Source organism: Bos indicus, chromosome 25 (assembly GCF_029378745.1).
Source record: "Bos indicus isolate NIAB-ARS_2022 breed Sahiwal x Tharparkar chromosome 25, NIAB-ARS_B.indTharparkar_mat_pri_1.0, whole genome shotgun sequence".
Lineage (NCBI taxonomy): Eukaryota > Metazoa > Chordata > Mammalia > Artiodactyla > Bovidae > Bos > Bos indicus.
Window position 1 is genome coordinate 18,265,151 of NC_091784.1, and position 15,899 is coordinate 18,281,049.

Genomic DNA, 15,899 nt, shown 5'->3' on the forward strand with positions numbered 1-15,899 from the left:
TGCTCACCTGCTCATTAATAAGAGTGCTGTTTTTGAAAGAATTTTATTTTTTTAACTTAATTTTTATTGGCGTATAGCTGCTTCATAACATTGTGCTTGTTTCTGCTGTGCGGCAAAGCAAATTAGCTACACATATACATGTATCCACTCTTTCCCAGATTGCCTTCCTATTTAAGTCACCACAGAGCAGTGAGTAGAGGCCCTGTGCTACACGGCGGGTTCTCTTTAGCTGTCTGTTTTATATATAGGTGTGTGTGTGTGCATGTGCACATGTGTGTGCTCACGCTCTCATTTGCTCAATTGTGTCTGACTCCTTGTGACCCCGTGGACAGACTGTAGCTCGCCCGGCTTCTCTCCTCAGGTCATTTCCCAGGCAAGAATACTGGAGTGGGTTGCCATTTCCTCCTCCAGAAAGAATTTTACATTACTTGTTTCCCACCTTCTGATAGGCTAGTAAGGTGAGTGAGCGAAGTGAGGCGGGCTGGGGAGCACACGTCCTATCTAGGCCTTGATCCGTTGCCAGCCAGCTCATGGCATCTGGAACCCACTTTGTTCAGAACTCAGCCCGGCATCTCTTCCCAGCCCTTCCCCACCCATGCTGGGTTTCTGTCCTAGGGAATGGCAGTACCATGCACCCTGTTGCCCACTCTGGAAATCTGAGCATCTTCTCGCCATGCCCCACGTACAGTCCATCACCAGGTTCTTCTCTTCAGCCTCCTCAGTTTCTCCCCAGAAGACAGTTTCTGTCTTCTCTGTTGAAACCTTAGTCTAAGCCTCCAGTCTCTGTCCCGTGGATGATGGCTGCAGCTCCTATGAGGTCTTCCTGCATCATTGTGGCTGCCCCTTGTCACATGCTCAACCCCTCAAGCCAAATGATCTTTGGGAGCCCAGCAGAGAGATCTAGATGGAAGAGATTAATTAACCAGGAGTCCCTTGGAGAAACAGGAGGTCTCCATGCTGCTTGTGATGGTCAGTGGCCAAGACATCATGCCATTAGCAGTTTGCCCAGACCAGGCAGCCTGTGGGTTGTATGTGACGTTCAGCAGTGGGGTGCCCTGCAAGAACTAGGAGACAGTCTCCTTCTGAGAACTGAATGCAGAGGATGTTGGCACATAACGTTAGCTGCCTTGCCAGTGGGCTCCCAACCTGGCAAGTCTAGCCTGTAACCCATTGAAAGGTCAAATGTGTTAGGAAACAAAATGTCATTCAGAGTGACCATATATTTCTGCATAGGAGACCAAAGACCTGAGTGTATTAACTGGAACAAGTGATAGAGAAACTAACTCATACTAGTCTTGGAGAAGGGAGGGTATTTATTGGCTTATGTTGAAACGTCCAGGGGTCATTTCTGGCTTCAGGTACAGCTGGATTCAAGAACTCAACCAATATCTTCAGAACTGTGTCTTTTTCTAGTACTTTTTCTTGGGTTGACTTCATTCTCAAGCTCCACAAGGTGTCCCCAGCTTCTATCAGCTTTGCTGCTAGTAGTCCCAGGAGAAGGAAGGGAATTCTAGCCACACTTTCCAGCAGAAGTCTTGGAATTCATTTCATTGATTTGGCTTGGATCACTCGTCAGTCCCTGAGCCAGTTATGGGCTCTGGAGGAGGGAATATGCAGATAATCCAGAGCTGGGATACCCCAAAGAAGAAAGGTTGATGCTCTTTCCAGGAGAAAAGGGAATAGGAGCTAACTGAGGCAGAAAGAGACATCTAGGATCTCTGGGTTCAGATGATCTGGGGAGGTGGTGTCGGGCGCTCTGCTAGGCGCTGAGGATGTCAGCAAATAGGAAACAAAAATCCAGGCCTTTGTGGGCTGTGCCACAAAGAGGAGATTCACAGAATACATAAGTAAACCTGATTGTATATTAGATGAGGACTGGTGCTATGGAGGGAAAAAAAAACCCAAATCAGAGCAGTGGGTGGCGGTGGGCTGCACTTTTAAATAGGGTGGTTGGAGGAGGCCTCACTGAGAAGTTGATGTGTGAGCAATTACTTGAAGTACATGAGAGATGAACCACATGCTGGCAACGTGGGGCCAGTTAGGACCAAGGAATAGCCAGTGCAAAGGCCCTGGGGTAGGAGCAGTCCTGGCAGGTTTGGAGAACTGAGGCCAGGGTGCTGCAGGTGGTGTGGAGTGGTAGTGAGTGGGGATGGGGACATGGCCAGAAACCTGGTGGGCCATGTAGGCCTTTGAGACAACTTGGGCTTTGACCTGGAGGATGTGAGGAGCCACTGAGGTGTTACGTAGAGTAAGTGGAAGTTCTGATTTAATTTTTAATATGCTTCCTCTGACTGCTGTGTTGAGACTAGATTATAGGGCAAGGGCGGGGCAAGGGGCCCAGTTGTGAGTCCAATGCAACATTTCAGGTAAAAAATGAGGGTGGCAGGGACCTGGGGAGGCAGTGGGGATGGAGAGGGGAGTGATCCAGAACACACAGACGCTTTAGGCTCTCAGAATAGACATCAATTACACACCCCTTGGGCCTCAGCTTGTCCTCATGCCCAGCTTGCCTTCAGGGAGCTAGGGTGTGAGTCAGCCAGAGAGGCTGGTGGCTGTGTCTGTTTCTCCTGATGGTTCTGTTCTCATGGTGAATTGACACATTGACCTTCTGGTTTCCCTCTCCAGCCTCCTGCAAGTCTCTTTTGCCTGAGTCAGCATCCCTGGGTGAGACTAGTTCCAAGAGGCTGATGAGCCCGCAAACCTGGCCAGATCCAGACATTAACCCTGTGAGAATTTGGGGCAGTCATTCTGTCAGCCTCTGTGGTGGCAGCCCAGCCCCACACCTCAGCCAGCAGGACTGAGGTATGGTGTAGATGCCTGCTGTCCTTCCTGTATTCTAGGAATTAGCTGGGCTGGCGGTTGAGAATAACAGTGAGAAATCCTCAGCAAATTTGGGCCTGACTGTTTTAGGTTCTTTAGTGATATTCAGTCACGCTGTCTTTGTAACAGCTCTATGAGGTAGGGTCTGTGATTATCCCGGAGAAGGCAATGGCACCCCACTCCAGTACTCTTGCCTGGAAAATCCCATGGATGGAAGAGCCTGGTAGGCTGCAGTCCATGGGGCCGTGAAGAGTCAGACACGACTGAAGCGACTTAGCAGCAGCAGCTATAATTATCCTCACTTCACAGATGAGGAGGTTGAGGCACAAGGAAGTAAAGCAGCTCATCTACTTCCCCAGGGTAATGAGTGGCAGAGCTGGGGCTCAAATTGAGTTCTCTCTGAGCAGTCAGAGCACCTGCTTTCTTGCTCTCCAGTTCAGTTCAATCACTCAGTCATGTCCGACTCTTTGCTACCCCATGAATCACAGCACGCCAGGCCTCCCTGTCCATCACCAACTCCCGGAGTCCACCCAAACCCATATCCCTCACTTGGCTTATGGAGGAAATTCTCTCTGTGAAAACTACAAGTGGGTGTAGCTTTGACCCAGCAACTCACCTCTGGGAATTCATCCCAGCAACCCGAGTGACGGACCAGAGGGGACCAGTTAAACAGAAGATGACACGTCTGTGCACTGCAGCTCTAGGAGCCTCTGAGAAGGAGTGAAGCCGTGCTGTGTTCCGGTGTGGAAAGTACCCAGGTTATGTCATTGGGTGAAAAACTCAAGATGCAGAACAGCTGTGAGAGTATGTTCCATTTTGTGTAAGAAAGAAGGGAAAGTTAGAACACTTGCTTGTTGTCACTTGTGTTTGCCTGAAGAAACATTAGGAGGATACTCAAGAAACTAGTAAAAGTGCCTCTCTGCACCCCAGCCCCCCCAAACGAGGGTGGTCCAGGCAGTGAGCATCATTCGGTGCCTCCCGTAGCCTTTTTGAATTTGGAACGGTGGGCATGTTTCACCTATTCAAAGGATTCCCAGAGGCAACCTTGTCTGGATCTGTTGTGAATAGCTTTCCTCAGGCCTGCGAGGCAGCCTGCGTGTTCAGGGGCTGGAGGATACTGTGTTAACACTTTGGGGCTAGAAAGCCACTCTCACCTTTTACAAAGGGGGCGGGACTGGCCTTGCTTGAGTGGCAGCTCGGAGTGCTGAGGTCCACTGTGCATGTGTCACTGTTACCCTTGGCTCCACAGGAACACGTGCTACTGTTGGGGGGCAGGTGGTTTGTGGTGGTGGACGAGGCTGACGGAGCGCAGGAGCATCTAGCTGGGCGGGGATGCGGAACACCGCCCTGGGCGTCTGCAGCGCACAGGTGTGGCGGTGCTTTTGCTGGGACTTCCCTGGAGGCAGTGAGCGCCGAGCTGGGAGCTGGGAGCTGGGCTCTGGCATCTCTCTGCCTGCATTCCTTGCCTCTCCTCCAGGGTGGTGTGAACCTGAGCCTTGATCTCTTCACTTGTGGAATGGGAAGTGGAACTTCCCATTGTGAAGTTCCCACAACTTCACTTGTGAAACGTAGACTTTGCCTCTGGGAACTTCTGGGGAGAATTTTAATTGGGAGAATGTGCAGGAAACACATGATGTCTGTCCCTCTCTAGGAACTGGCAGGGTCAGTGTCAAAGTAAGGTGCTCAGAAAATGTTAACTGTTGTCCCTTGTTGTTACTGATCTCTTGTATTTCAGTGTCCTTGGTTTATAAGAAAGTGAATCAAGAAAGGAAAGGAATCTAGGATCAGGTGTTATTTCTCAAAATAGTTGTCCACTAACTTAACAGTGATGTTGAAGCTGAAACTCCAATACTTTGGCCACCTGATGTGAAGAGTTGACTCATTTGAAAAGACCCTTGATGCTGGGAAGGATTGAGGGCAGGAGGAGAAGGGGACGACAGAGGATAAGATGGTTGGATGGCATCACCGACTCGATGGACATGAGTTTGGGTAAACTCTGGGAGTTGGTGGACAGGGAGGCCTGGCCTGCTGTGGTTCATGGGATCGCAAAGAGCTGGACACGACTGAGCGACTGAACTGGACTGAAGTTAACGAAGGGAAATAAATGTTCACCAATCTCTTTGGGCCAAAAATGGTTTAATAGTTAAAGGCCCCTTAGAATATGAAGATGAAATACAAAAAGTCTTTTTAAAAAAAAAAAGGCCGGTTTTGGAGAGATGGTAAGCTTTTCGTGGAGGAGTAAAGGCATTGGGTTCTCTGAAGTTGGGTCCACACACCTGAGGAGGTGTGAGAAGTCACACAGCGCCCAGCGTGGCCTGCTGTGCTGTGCGCATACAGTCCCAGTGCTTGGAGTTCTGTGCTTATCTCAGGAGGCCTCTCTCCACATCAGGTGTGGCTGCCTTGGAGAGCCTGTGACTGCCGGTAACCAAATGCTTCCTGCCAGGAGGTCAAAGGCAGATAGCTTTGAGAACTGGGGCTCGATCCCTGAGGCTTCCTAGGAACTTCTAAATTGAATCCATGGTTTGGGGCCGTGGTTCTTATCTTCAGTTACATGCCTGGAGAGCTTTAAGAACACTTCCAGTGGCCAAGCTGTGCCCCAGACCATTTACATTAGAACCTCTGAGGACAGATTCCACACGAGCATATTTTCAAGTGCCTCAGGGGCTTCCCTCGTGGCTTAGTGGTAAAGAATCCACCTGCAGTGCAGAAGATCGGGAGACCTGGGTTCTATCCCTGGGTTGGGAAGATCCCCTGGAGAAGGAAATGGCAACCCACTCCAGTATTCTTATCTGAAGAATTCCATGGACAGAGGAGCCTGGTAGGCTACAGTCCATGGGCTTACAAAGAGTTGGACAACTAAGTGGCTAACACTCTCACTTTCAGCCTATAAAGATATGCCTGCTAGTATTGGAGAGTCTCCTGTGGAGACCTCGGAGGAGGTGGCTCACCTTGGGGATGGGTACTGGCCGCTGCAGTCCTGGAAGGTGCCCCTTGGCGTAAGCCCTCTTGGAGGTCGCCATTGACCCCACCATAGAGCCTGTAGATCCCAGGCTCTGCTTGTTTCTTTTTGAAGTATAACTGACCTGTGTTAGTTCCTGTTACATAACACAGTGATTTCAAAATGATCACCACAATAAGTCATTAGTATTTGTCATGATATAAAGATAATACGTAGTTATTGACTATATTCCCCATAACTACATTTCATACCCATGAGTCATTTATCTCTCTCACTGTTTCATTCCTTCCCCTCCTCCCTGGCAACCACGTTTGTTCTTTGTATCTATTACTCTGTTACTTTTTTAATTTCTTTTTAGATTTCACATATAAGTGAAATCATATAAGCGAAAGACAGTATTTGTCTTTCTCTGTCTGACTTACTTTGCCTGGCATAAGTGAAGGATCACTTTTCTGCCTCTTCACAGAAAGTGTTAAGTTCAAAAGAATCATGGCTTAAAAATTTGGTCCACTAGGTGGCAGCATACTCTCACAAGTTGAAGCTCATCCTGGCGCTGTCTCCATCTCTGTCCCTAATTAAGAAATGTTAATTTAGTGTTTGCACCTGAAGGGCATGATGCTGACACCATATGTCCTTTTCTCCCCAGGGAAGCTGGTGTACGAGCGCATCTTTTCCATGTGTGTGGATAACCGCAGTGTCTTACCAGGTAACGTCATAGCTGTTCCAGCGGGTTTCATTCTGCCCTCAAGTCAGGGTTAGAAGGTTTATATCAAGTTAGGATTTATTGAGACCTGAAATTTTTTGTGTGTGGAAAGTTAAAGAAACACTCTTACTGATCATCTCAGTCTTTGAAAAGCAGATTTTTCCAACAGCCAGCTAGGGATTTGAGCAAGTAATTTGAATCTGCAAGAATGAAAAGGTCCTATGATTAGATTCAACTGAACTTTTATACCAACTTAAATTTCTCTGGTGCTTGACATTTTAATATTTTTCCTGTATATCTTTCCTAAGAAGCAAATTGCTTTATAGAGCTAATTTTATATTAAAGAACAATATCAAATAAATCAATAATAACAGATGCTTTGCATCTACAGTATATGCCCAAGTGATGTTTGCATTAAATTTATTGCTGCTCAATTTGAACTCTCAGGAGGTTATAATGGGACAATGAGATCACAAATTTATTTTGTCACATAAATGAAAGATGACAGTGAGGCTAGCATGGAACTCGCAGCAACAGCATCCATTCTCTCTTACTCCTCCTTCTGAGTTCCTAGCACTGCTGGGAGGAAGTGCGCTCATCTGTTCAAGTTAGAACAACAGGCTGTCTTCACTTTCATCCCACCTCCTCCTGCTCCTGCTTCCCTGGAGGATGAAGAGATGGCATCGGACAGACCTGTAATTTGACTTTTTGTCTGTTAATCTGTCTTGTCTTGTCTTTCGGGTTTTCTTTTTTTTTTGTCTTTCTCTCTCTGTGTCTCTTTCTCTTTTGCTATTTCTTTCATTGTCTCTTTTTTCTCTCTTCTCTTTCTGTTTCCGTCTTTTCCTTCCTTCCATCATCTGTATTGTTAAAACTAGTTAATATGCACATTTCTCAGAAAGCAAGACAGAACTCTACAGACCTTTAGGGCTAGAAAAGCTCTTTGGAATCACTGCGTCTCATTTTAGGGGGGCCCACCCAGTGGGAAAGAGCCAGGAACTTGGCACAGTCTTGCCACCAGCAAGTGAGAGCCTGGCTCTAGGTGCTGGACCTGCACCATCCATTATGCTGGCCACTTGGTCCCATGAGGCTCTTGTGCACTAGAGATTGGCCAGTCCAAACTGAGATATGCTGTGAGTAAAAAAAAAAAAATGTTGGATTTCAGAGGCTTAATGCAAATAAGAGACCATGAAATATCTCACTGATTTTTAAGTTTACATGTTTACATGTAGAAATGATATTTAGATGAATTAGATTAAATGAAGTATATTTTAAAATTACACGTTTTTGTTTTAGCTCTTTGAATGGGGCTCACATGGTATTTCCATTGAATAGCACTGCATTCCACCCTCCCCTCCACCACATTCCCACCTGCAGTGGTTTTTAACAGCTCCTCACACATTCTACGGAGAAGGCAATGGCACCCCACTTCAGTACTCTTGCCTGGAAAATCCCATGGACGGAGGAGCCTGGTAGGCTGCAGTCCATGGGGTCGCTAAGAGTTGGACACGACTAAGGGAATTCACTTTCACTTTTCACTTTGATGCATTGGAGAAGGAAATGGCAACCCACTCCTGTGTTCTTGCCTGGAGAATCCCAGGGAGCGGGGAGCCTGGTGGGCTGCCGTCTATGGGGTCGCACAGAGTCGGACACGACTGAAGCGACTTAGCAGCAGCAGCACACATTCTAGGCTTCTCAGGACTGGGAGGCAGGGGCCAGCCTGATGGAAAGGCCTTCTCTGTCAGCTTAAGGATTTGGCAAATTTGGTGCATTTATTTTACACTTGCCAGTGTTTCTTCCACGTGCTATATCAGCAGCGGTAAACTCTCAGCCCGCAGGCAGAATTAAACCCAGTTAGGTGTTTTCTTTGGCTACCAGAGTAATTTTTAAAATGCTATTTGGTATAGTTTCTACTTCCTCCTATTGTTGTATACCTAACTATTGTTTATATCACCTGCCTGGCCCCTAGGGGCATTTATGTTCATACCTCCTGCAATAATTTTCCTTCCTGTCAGTTTTCACTAACTATACCAACAACATTTTAGGGCTAGTTAAGGAAAAACTGGGCTTCCCAGGTGGCTCTAGTGGTAAAAAACCTGCCTGCCCATACAAGGGACGTAAGAGATGCAGGTTCGAGCCCTGGGTTGGGAAGATCCTCTGGAGGAGGGCATGGCAACCCACGCCAGTATTCTTGCCTGGAAAGTCTCATGGACAGAGGGCCTGGTGGGTCCATAGGGTTCCAAAGAGTCCAGTACAACTAAAGCAACTTAGTATGAATGAATGCAAGGAAAAATTACTAATAGCTTTCTCCCTACTTGAACTATAAAACTATAAGTTCAAAATAAAAGGCTATTTTCATATTCACTTTTAGTGCTTGTCTAAATGTGCTAATTAGCATGTTTATTACTAAATTCTTGCTTTCCCAAATACTTGCTGTTTTTTAACCTTGAATTAGGCTTTTGTTTTCTTGAAAAGAATTTCATTTCTCCCCTTTCAGTTAAAATCTTTATCTGCATGTATCTTCTGTTTCCTAGAACCTGAAAAGGAGAGGGGCAAACTTTTCTCAAAAATGTATTTAATCTTGGGGATGACTCTTAACAATATTTATAAAGAAAACTTACGAAATCTACTATGCAGAATTCTGCCTAAAGAAATTATGTGTAGAGAGAAGTCTGGTGGCATGTGTGCTGATTCTTTCCATTTGAATCAAGTTCAGACTGTGATCTTAGTATTTGAGCCCTTTACCTTCAGGAGCTTTAACTGAAGCATAGCTCTTACCGGTTTGGAAAGATACTGATGTCCTTTGGGTTCACAGAAAGTACATGTTGCTAGATATGGTAATTTTCCCCCAACATTTCTTCATCCAGCATATGAGGGAAGAGAGCTTGTACTCTAAGTGGTAAAACAATTTCATTTCCATCTTGGGATGAGTGACTTGGGTTTCTTGTGTTGTGGTTCTCCTCATTAGCCATGGGCATTCCTGTCTTTGGCTTTCCCTGTGGCTGATACAGCCGCCTCTGGATAAGCAGTGTCCTTAGCTGACCTGGCCTTTCAGGTCATCATATTAAGATGACGTGGCACCCCTATGAGCCCTGTTACGTAAAAAGATGTCTCACTGCCATGGTCGAGACTTGACAAATGGAAGAGAACCAGACTCACTGGTCTCCTCCCTTCTCTTAAAATATCCACAGAAGTTCAGGGTTGAAAAAAGGAGCCCATAAAGGAAAAATAAGTGGGAACTGGAAGAAAATGTCTCAGCTCTTCTTTACATTGAAGCTTCTTCTGAATTAATTTCCAGATTCTAAATTCATTTTCCATGTAGCAGCCCAGGCGCTGAAGTGTAATTGATGTCATGTCATTCCTTTGCTCAGAGCTCTTCAGGCAGCTTCCGTCACACTTAGAAGAACGCCCAGACTCCTCGCCAAGGCTGCAGCCCCTCCTAACCTGGCTACTTCTCCCTTTCCTCTCACATCTCTTTGGCTCACTTTCTTGTTCTTTGACCAGACCCACTGGAATGTAAGCTTCATGAGGGGAGGGTCTCTCTTATGTGCTGTGCTCTCTTATCTTCTAATTGGTTCCTGAGACGTTTGTCGTGAGCAGACGAAGTAATGAAATGTACTGTTGAGCTTGCTATAACATTTTTTTCTTCCCATTTCATTTATTTACTTTTTTCTGTAAGATTTTAAAGTCCTGTATGACATAATCCTTTTCCTAAATGATCTCTTGAACTGGAAGGAAAATATAAAGCCTTTGTATTGCATATGTGGATTATTGCATAGCTGGCTGTTGGTGTGTACACGCAGAACAACTTGCCTTGGTGTGATGTCCCACTTTCCCTGGCAGCCAGATTCCGTGTCATCCCACCCTTTGTTGCACCTCCGTTCCCTCAGCTGGAAAGCAAAAGTTTTTAGTAGATGACCTCAGAGACTTATTTTTGCTTTTGGATCTCAAGTCACATGATTCAGTCACATTAAGGGAAATTAACCTCACCCCTCCTCTGTTTTCCAAAAGGCAAGACTGACAAATGAATTTAAGAATAGCCCTTATCTTTTCCTATCTAGATCTCTTGGAACTTGAAAAAAAGTTACTTTTAAGTACATGGATTCAGGCCAGGAGAGGAAAAATGGTAATTTCCCTTCTCTTAGAAAATGGCAAGTGAATAATTCTCCAATGAATGAAGCATGCCAGAACATCCAAAAATAGATAAATACTTGATATTGCAGTTCTGAAATATCTGCAGTTGTGATTACTGACTGTTCTCTGCTAGTGAAGTACCTAGAATTTTATTTTTTGCTGATTCCGTAGATATTTTAATCACTTTAATGGTGTACCACCAAGTAGCAGAAAGTAGAACCAGGGATGAAAAATGACTCACTGAGCAACATGATGAGGGCGACAGGCTAACATTCGTTTCTTATGTTCTATAGTAATCAGTTTCTCCCTTTTTGGTTGAATCATAAAAGTGTAAAGCACACCGAGGGGTGGGATCGGGCTCCAGTTTGTGCAGAAATCATTTAAATGTGAGAGTTCAAGAGTAGCCTTCTTGGTGTTGAATAGTTTTTTTGTTTGTTTTCATTTTTCCGTATTCTTATCCATTTCTTACTAAGACGTATGTCATTGATTGGGCTTGGTCATCAGTTCCAGAAAACACAAAATCACAGTAAAGAGAATCACAGCTGGCAGGCAGCCTGTGGTGCCAGCCGTCTTGACTTCTCTTGCTCTTGTGGTTCAAGATGGTTATGGAGGTTCCGGCCTTTGTATCTGCATTCTTGCCAGCGGGAAGGAAGAAGAAATGAAGATCACGCCCCTTCCCTTGGAGCTGATTCCTTGCACTCCTGTGTATGTCCTGGGACCTGAACTTGGTCACATGGCCACACTGAGCTGCAAGGATGGCCGTTTGCCCAGCAGAAAATGAGAGTCTTATTATTAAAGAAGAAGAGAGCAGATAGTAGGGGAAAGTAGCATTTTTGTCACAAGGTGACTCAAGTCTTCAAGTGGTATGGCAGCCTAACTCTGATTTCTCACCTCAGGGTCTTGACTTACCATACACGTCAGGTCCATGTGATGGACCATCGCATTTCATGTTACAGTTGCAGATTCCTCAAGCATCTGGAATTCTCAGCAGTATCTCTGTAGTTACTGGTGGGTACACCAAGAGCCTCTGGATTAAATTAAGGGCAGTGGCTAAGAATATAGGCTGTGGAGCCAGACTGCCTGAGTTGAATTCTAGCTCTTACGTCTACTTGCAGCGTGCCCTGGGCAAGTCCCTAAACTTGGCAGTGCCTCACTCTCTGTGTCTGTGAAAGAGGACCGTATGAGTACATGACTTGGAGGGCTTTTGTGGGGACCGAGTGAGCTGATGTCTGTAAAGCGCTCTGAGTGGCGCCTGGCCCTTAGAAAGCCTCTGTGTGTCCGCTCTCATCGTCACTGGTTGTTTCCTAATAATGATATTTGCAAGGAAAGCCATGGAAGGACTGGGCGCCCCACCCTTCTGCTGCACTGTAACTGTTTTTTGTCCCAGGACTCAGAGCAGCTGTAACAGATCCCAAGAATTAGGAAGGCTGATGGGTATTATTTTTGTTTTACAGATCACTTCTCTCCAGAGAATGTAAATGACACAGCCAAAGAAACATGCTTAAATTGGTTTTTCAAGATTGCTTCCATCAGGGAACTCATTCCAAGATTGTATCCTTTTTTTCTGTCTGATGATTTTAAAGATAGGCTGCAAGAGTTGCACTGTTAATAGAGGCGGTGTGAGGGGCTGCCCTGAGATTCCTGTTGAAAATGGGATCCTGTCAGGGTTGCTCTCCTGGAAGCACAGCACCAGCCACAATGTCCAAGAAGCCCTTGGATCTGGCTCTCTCCAGTTCTCTGGAGAGAGAGACTTTGACTGTGGTGCTGTGTACCAGGCTTTTGTTTCCCTGAAGAACATTCCCACATTAATTTTCTTAATTAAAATGCTTTGGGGTTTTTTTTGTGTATGTTTTCTCTGGTCCCAAGACCTTGAAAAGAGCAGGGTCCAGCTTCTCTGCACAAACACCAGTGTTGAAGAACAGACAGTCCAGCTTATACACAAAAGGAATCTTAGTTCTCTAAGTTTCATCCTTTCCCCATAAAGCTTCAGTTGGAAGTGCTCAAAACCCAGTTTAAATTTCAGCACATAAACATAAATCAGCGTATAACGTTTTCCAAATTTTATTTTAAATAAGAATAAAATCTTGAAAACCAAATGTAGAACCCACAAGCCACTCACTGATTGAATTCTTTGGATTGTCAAGAGCTGTCGTGGCCCCTCTCCTGAAGACACACCTAGCTCTCTGCGTGAACAGTTAGGCTTTTCCCCGTGGGGAACAGGCAGTCTGGAAAATGTCTTCCTTAACGGAATGTTTCTGTAGCTACGTGGAAGCTTCCATCCTGAAGTGTAACAAGTTCCTCTCCAAAACGTAAGGCTCTTCTTAAATGTCCAGAGCCATACATTTCCAAAAAATTTCTCTCTTGCACACGCCCTTGTGAATGGCGCTGCAGTAGCAGCTATCATTCTTTGACTGCTTAGTGTGTAGCAGATCTGGTGCTAAGCACCTTCCGTCCATTTTCTCATTTAATCCAAATGAAAACTTAATGAAGTAGATATCACTTTTTAATCTCCGTTTTACGGAGAAGAAAACTCAAGCTGGGAGAGGTTGGTTGATTAGTTCATGGAAGATCAACTGGATTTGACATCCTAGCTCTGCTGTTACTGGCTGTGTGGTCCAGAGAAACTTATTTAGCATCTCTGACCCCCAGTCTCCTCCGTGTGCAAGCCCTGTGAAGGGGTCTGTGAGCATTCATTGAGCTGCACACACCAGACTGGGAGCGGCACCCACGAGCCCTCATTCAGTGTCTTTGTGGCTGCTGTCCAAGATGATGAAGAGGTCAGAGATGTCAGAAGGCAAAGCCCTTACCCCTGAGCCCCCTGCTACTCTGGGTCACCTCGGACGTTGTTTTGAGAGTAGTTTTGCGGAGCCAGGAGAAACCAGATCCGCTTTCTGAGTGGCGTTGGAAACCATCTAGATAACTCCTCAGAGCCACGGGCTGACTTGTGCTCTGAGTTGGATTTAAAATGTGTACCAAGTGTGTTTGATCGAGGTCTGGTGATGCCTGGGGGAGTTTTCGTTCACCAGCTGGGGGAGAATAAGGCTTGGGGCAGAGGGAAGTCCCATGTGGCTGGAAGAATAAGGAAGTCACAGTTCACTTTGAGGGGGATGCTGGGGTCAGGCGTTAAGAATGGGTGGAGCACGGGGCAGTAAATCCATGCCAAAGGGATATAGATAACAGCCGAAATATTGAGAAGGGTGAGGAGTGACCTAGTGACCTGTCAATGGACGATAACTGGGGATGGGACAAAAATAGTTAAATTAGTAAAAGTGACCTCAAACAGGAAAAAAGTAAAGATTAGACTCCAGCACTGAAAAGATGGTAGAGATGAAAGAAACCATTCAAAAAAATGAATAATGGCAAGAGAGAAAGACTTGGTACATGGCCTTAGAAAACATCAACTTTGACCTTGGTTTGTTTCTGAAACCTGATTTTGCCCCCCTACCTTTAGGAAGTCGAAACGTAGACTTTTGGGTGTAAATGCTGCTGTCTTTTCATCTCTCGCAGGGGGATTTCAGAGTGTCTGCCGCGGCTGACGTGCATGGTCCGGGGCATCGGGGACCCACTGGTGTCAGTGTATGCCAGGGCCTACCTATGCAGGGTGAGACCACCACATCCTGCCTCCTCCAGCGTTTGTGCTTCTCCCTCCCTGCCACCTCACGAGTCACTGGACGAAGGACTTCATTAGCTGCTAATTTTAGAGCACAGCTTGTCCACAGAAAGCAGGGCTGTAGGATTTCTGTTTAAAATTAATTTCTAAGTAGACCCACTTACCCGTAACTCTAATTAGGGTCATCATCTCACAAATGAACTGGGTTTCAGAACTAATTGTTTCTCCCTTCTTGCTGGGAAGGAGGCTCCCAAGGCCTTTCGGGTGATAGGTTAACTTCTCATTGACTCAAAATGTGCTTTCCCTTTGTCTTTGAATTTGATTGTTTTATCAGATTTGTGGTCTCTGTATTAAAGAGCTGGCTCAGAGTGCGAGTTGGTGAGGGCTGTCTGGCAGGGAGAGGCACTCCTGGTGATGGCAGGCATCAGGGTCTGTGTTGCCTGGCCTTGGAGGGCTGCTCTGATGGGTTCAGATTGTGGGTCACTCAGCCTTTTTCTCCTCAAAGCACCGTGAAGCTCCTGCTTAAAACTGCTACTACTACTACTATTACTAAGTCACTTCAGTCGTGTCCGACTCTGTGCGACCCCATAGACGGCAGCTCACCAGGCTCCTCCGTCCCTGGGATTCTCCAGGCAAGAACACTGGAGTTGCCATTTCCTTCTCCAATGCATGAAAGTGAAAAGTGAAAGTGAAGTCACTCAGTTGTGTCTGACTCAGCAACCCCATGGACTGCAGCCTACCAGGCTCCTACATCCATGGGATTTTCCAGGCAAGAGTACTGGAGTGGGGTGCCATTGCCTTCTCCACTTAAAACTACTAAGTTTTCATTTATGAAAAATGCACCCTGTGGAGAGTTTACAGTCATTTTTCTTCAACTCACCTGGGGCCATTGCCTCTGTCAGCTTTCATGGGAGTCCCCCTTACTGGTTCCTTGGGCATCGTTTACCTTCAGAGGGGTTATTTCCCCTATTCTGTAGGGTCCTGGACCTGTAGGGTCCAGACTTCTTGAAGACAAAGCTACTCTTAGAGACATATCTCTCCCCTACTGTGAAAGTGAAAGTCGTTCAGTCATGTCCGACTCTTTGCGACCCCATGGACTATATAGTCCATGGAGTTCTCCAGGCCACAATACTGGAGTGGGTAGCCATTCCCTTCTCCAGGGGATCTTCCCAATCCAGGGATCAAACCTAGGTCTCCCACATTGCGGGTGAATTCTTTACCAGCTGAGCCACTAGGGAAGCCCAAGAATGCTGGAGTGGGTAGCCTATCCCTTCTCCAGGTGATCTTCCTGACGCAGAAATCGAACCAGGGTCTCCTGCATTGCTGGTGGGTTCTTACCAGCTGAGCTACTAGTGATCATCAGTACTATGAAATTAGAAGGTGAGGACTGCAGCCTTTGATCAGCTTCTTTTACCTGACATCTAGCATATGATAGAAGCCCTGTGGTCTCCAGCATCTCAAAGAAATCAAAATCATTTCCCTCAGAGTGAGAAGCAGACATCCTTAGGAAGAACACTTTTTATAGGTCTATTCCCTAATAAAGGAGAAAAGAAAAAAAAAAGAAAAAGCTTTCCAATTAAGGGCACCTGCTCCCTTGTAGTAACTGAGGCCAAAATATTTATGCATTGCCATCTGCTTGAAACTGGCATAGATTTTTCATAGAAGAATATCAGATA

General features: G+C 46.0%; 1 protein-coding gene across 4 annotated transcripts in view; it reads left to right on the forward strand.

Annotated features, from left to right (window-relative positions):
- VPS35L (VPS35 endosomal protein sorting factor like) overlaps nucleotides 1–15,899 on the forward strand; it is a 138,216-nt gene that overhangs the window by 36,095 nt on the left and 86,222 nt on the right. For all 4 annotated transcript variants that reach the window (XM_019987901.2, XM_019987899.2, XM_019987902.2 and 1 more), the window contains exons 9-12: nucleotides 6,426–6,485; nucleotides 12,068–12,164; nucleotides 12,875–12,922; nucleotides 14,121–14,214. In XM_019987901.2, coding sequence (XP_019843460.1) covers nucleotides 6,426–6,485; nucleotides 12,068–12,164; nucleotides 12,875–12,922; nucleotides 14,121–14,214 — 299 coding nt within the window. The remainder of the gene's footprint in view (nucleotides 1–6,425; nucleotides 6,486–12,067; nucleotides 12,165–12,874; nucleotides 12,923–14,120; nucleotides 14,215–15,899) is intronic.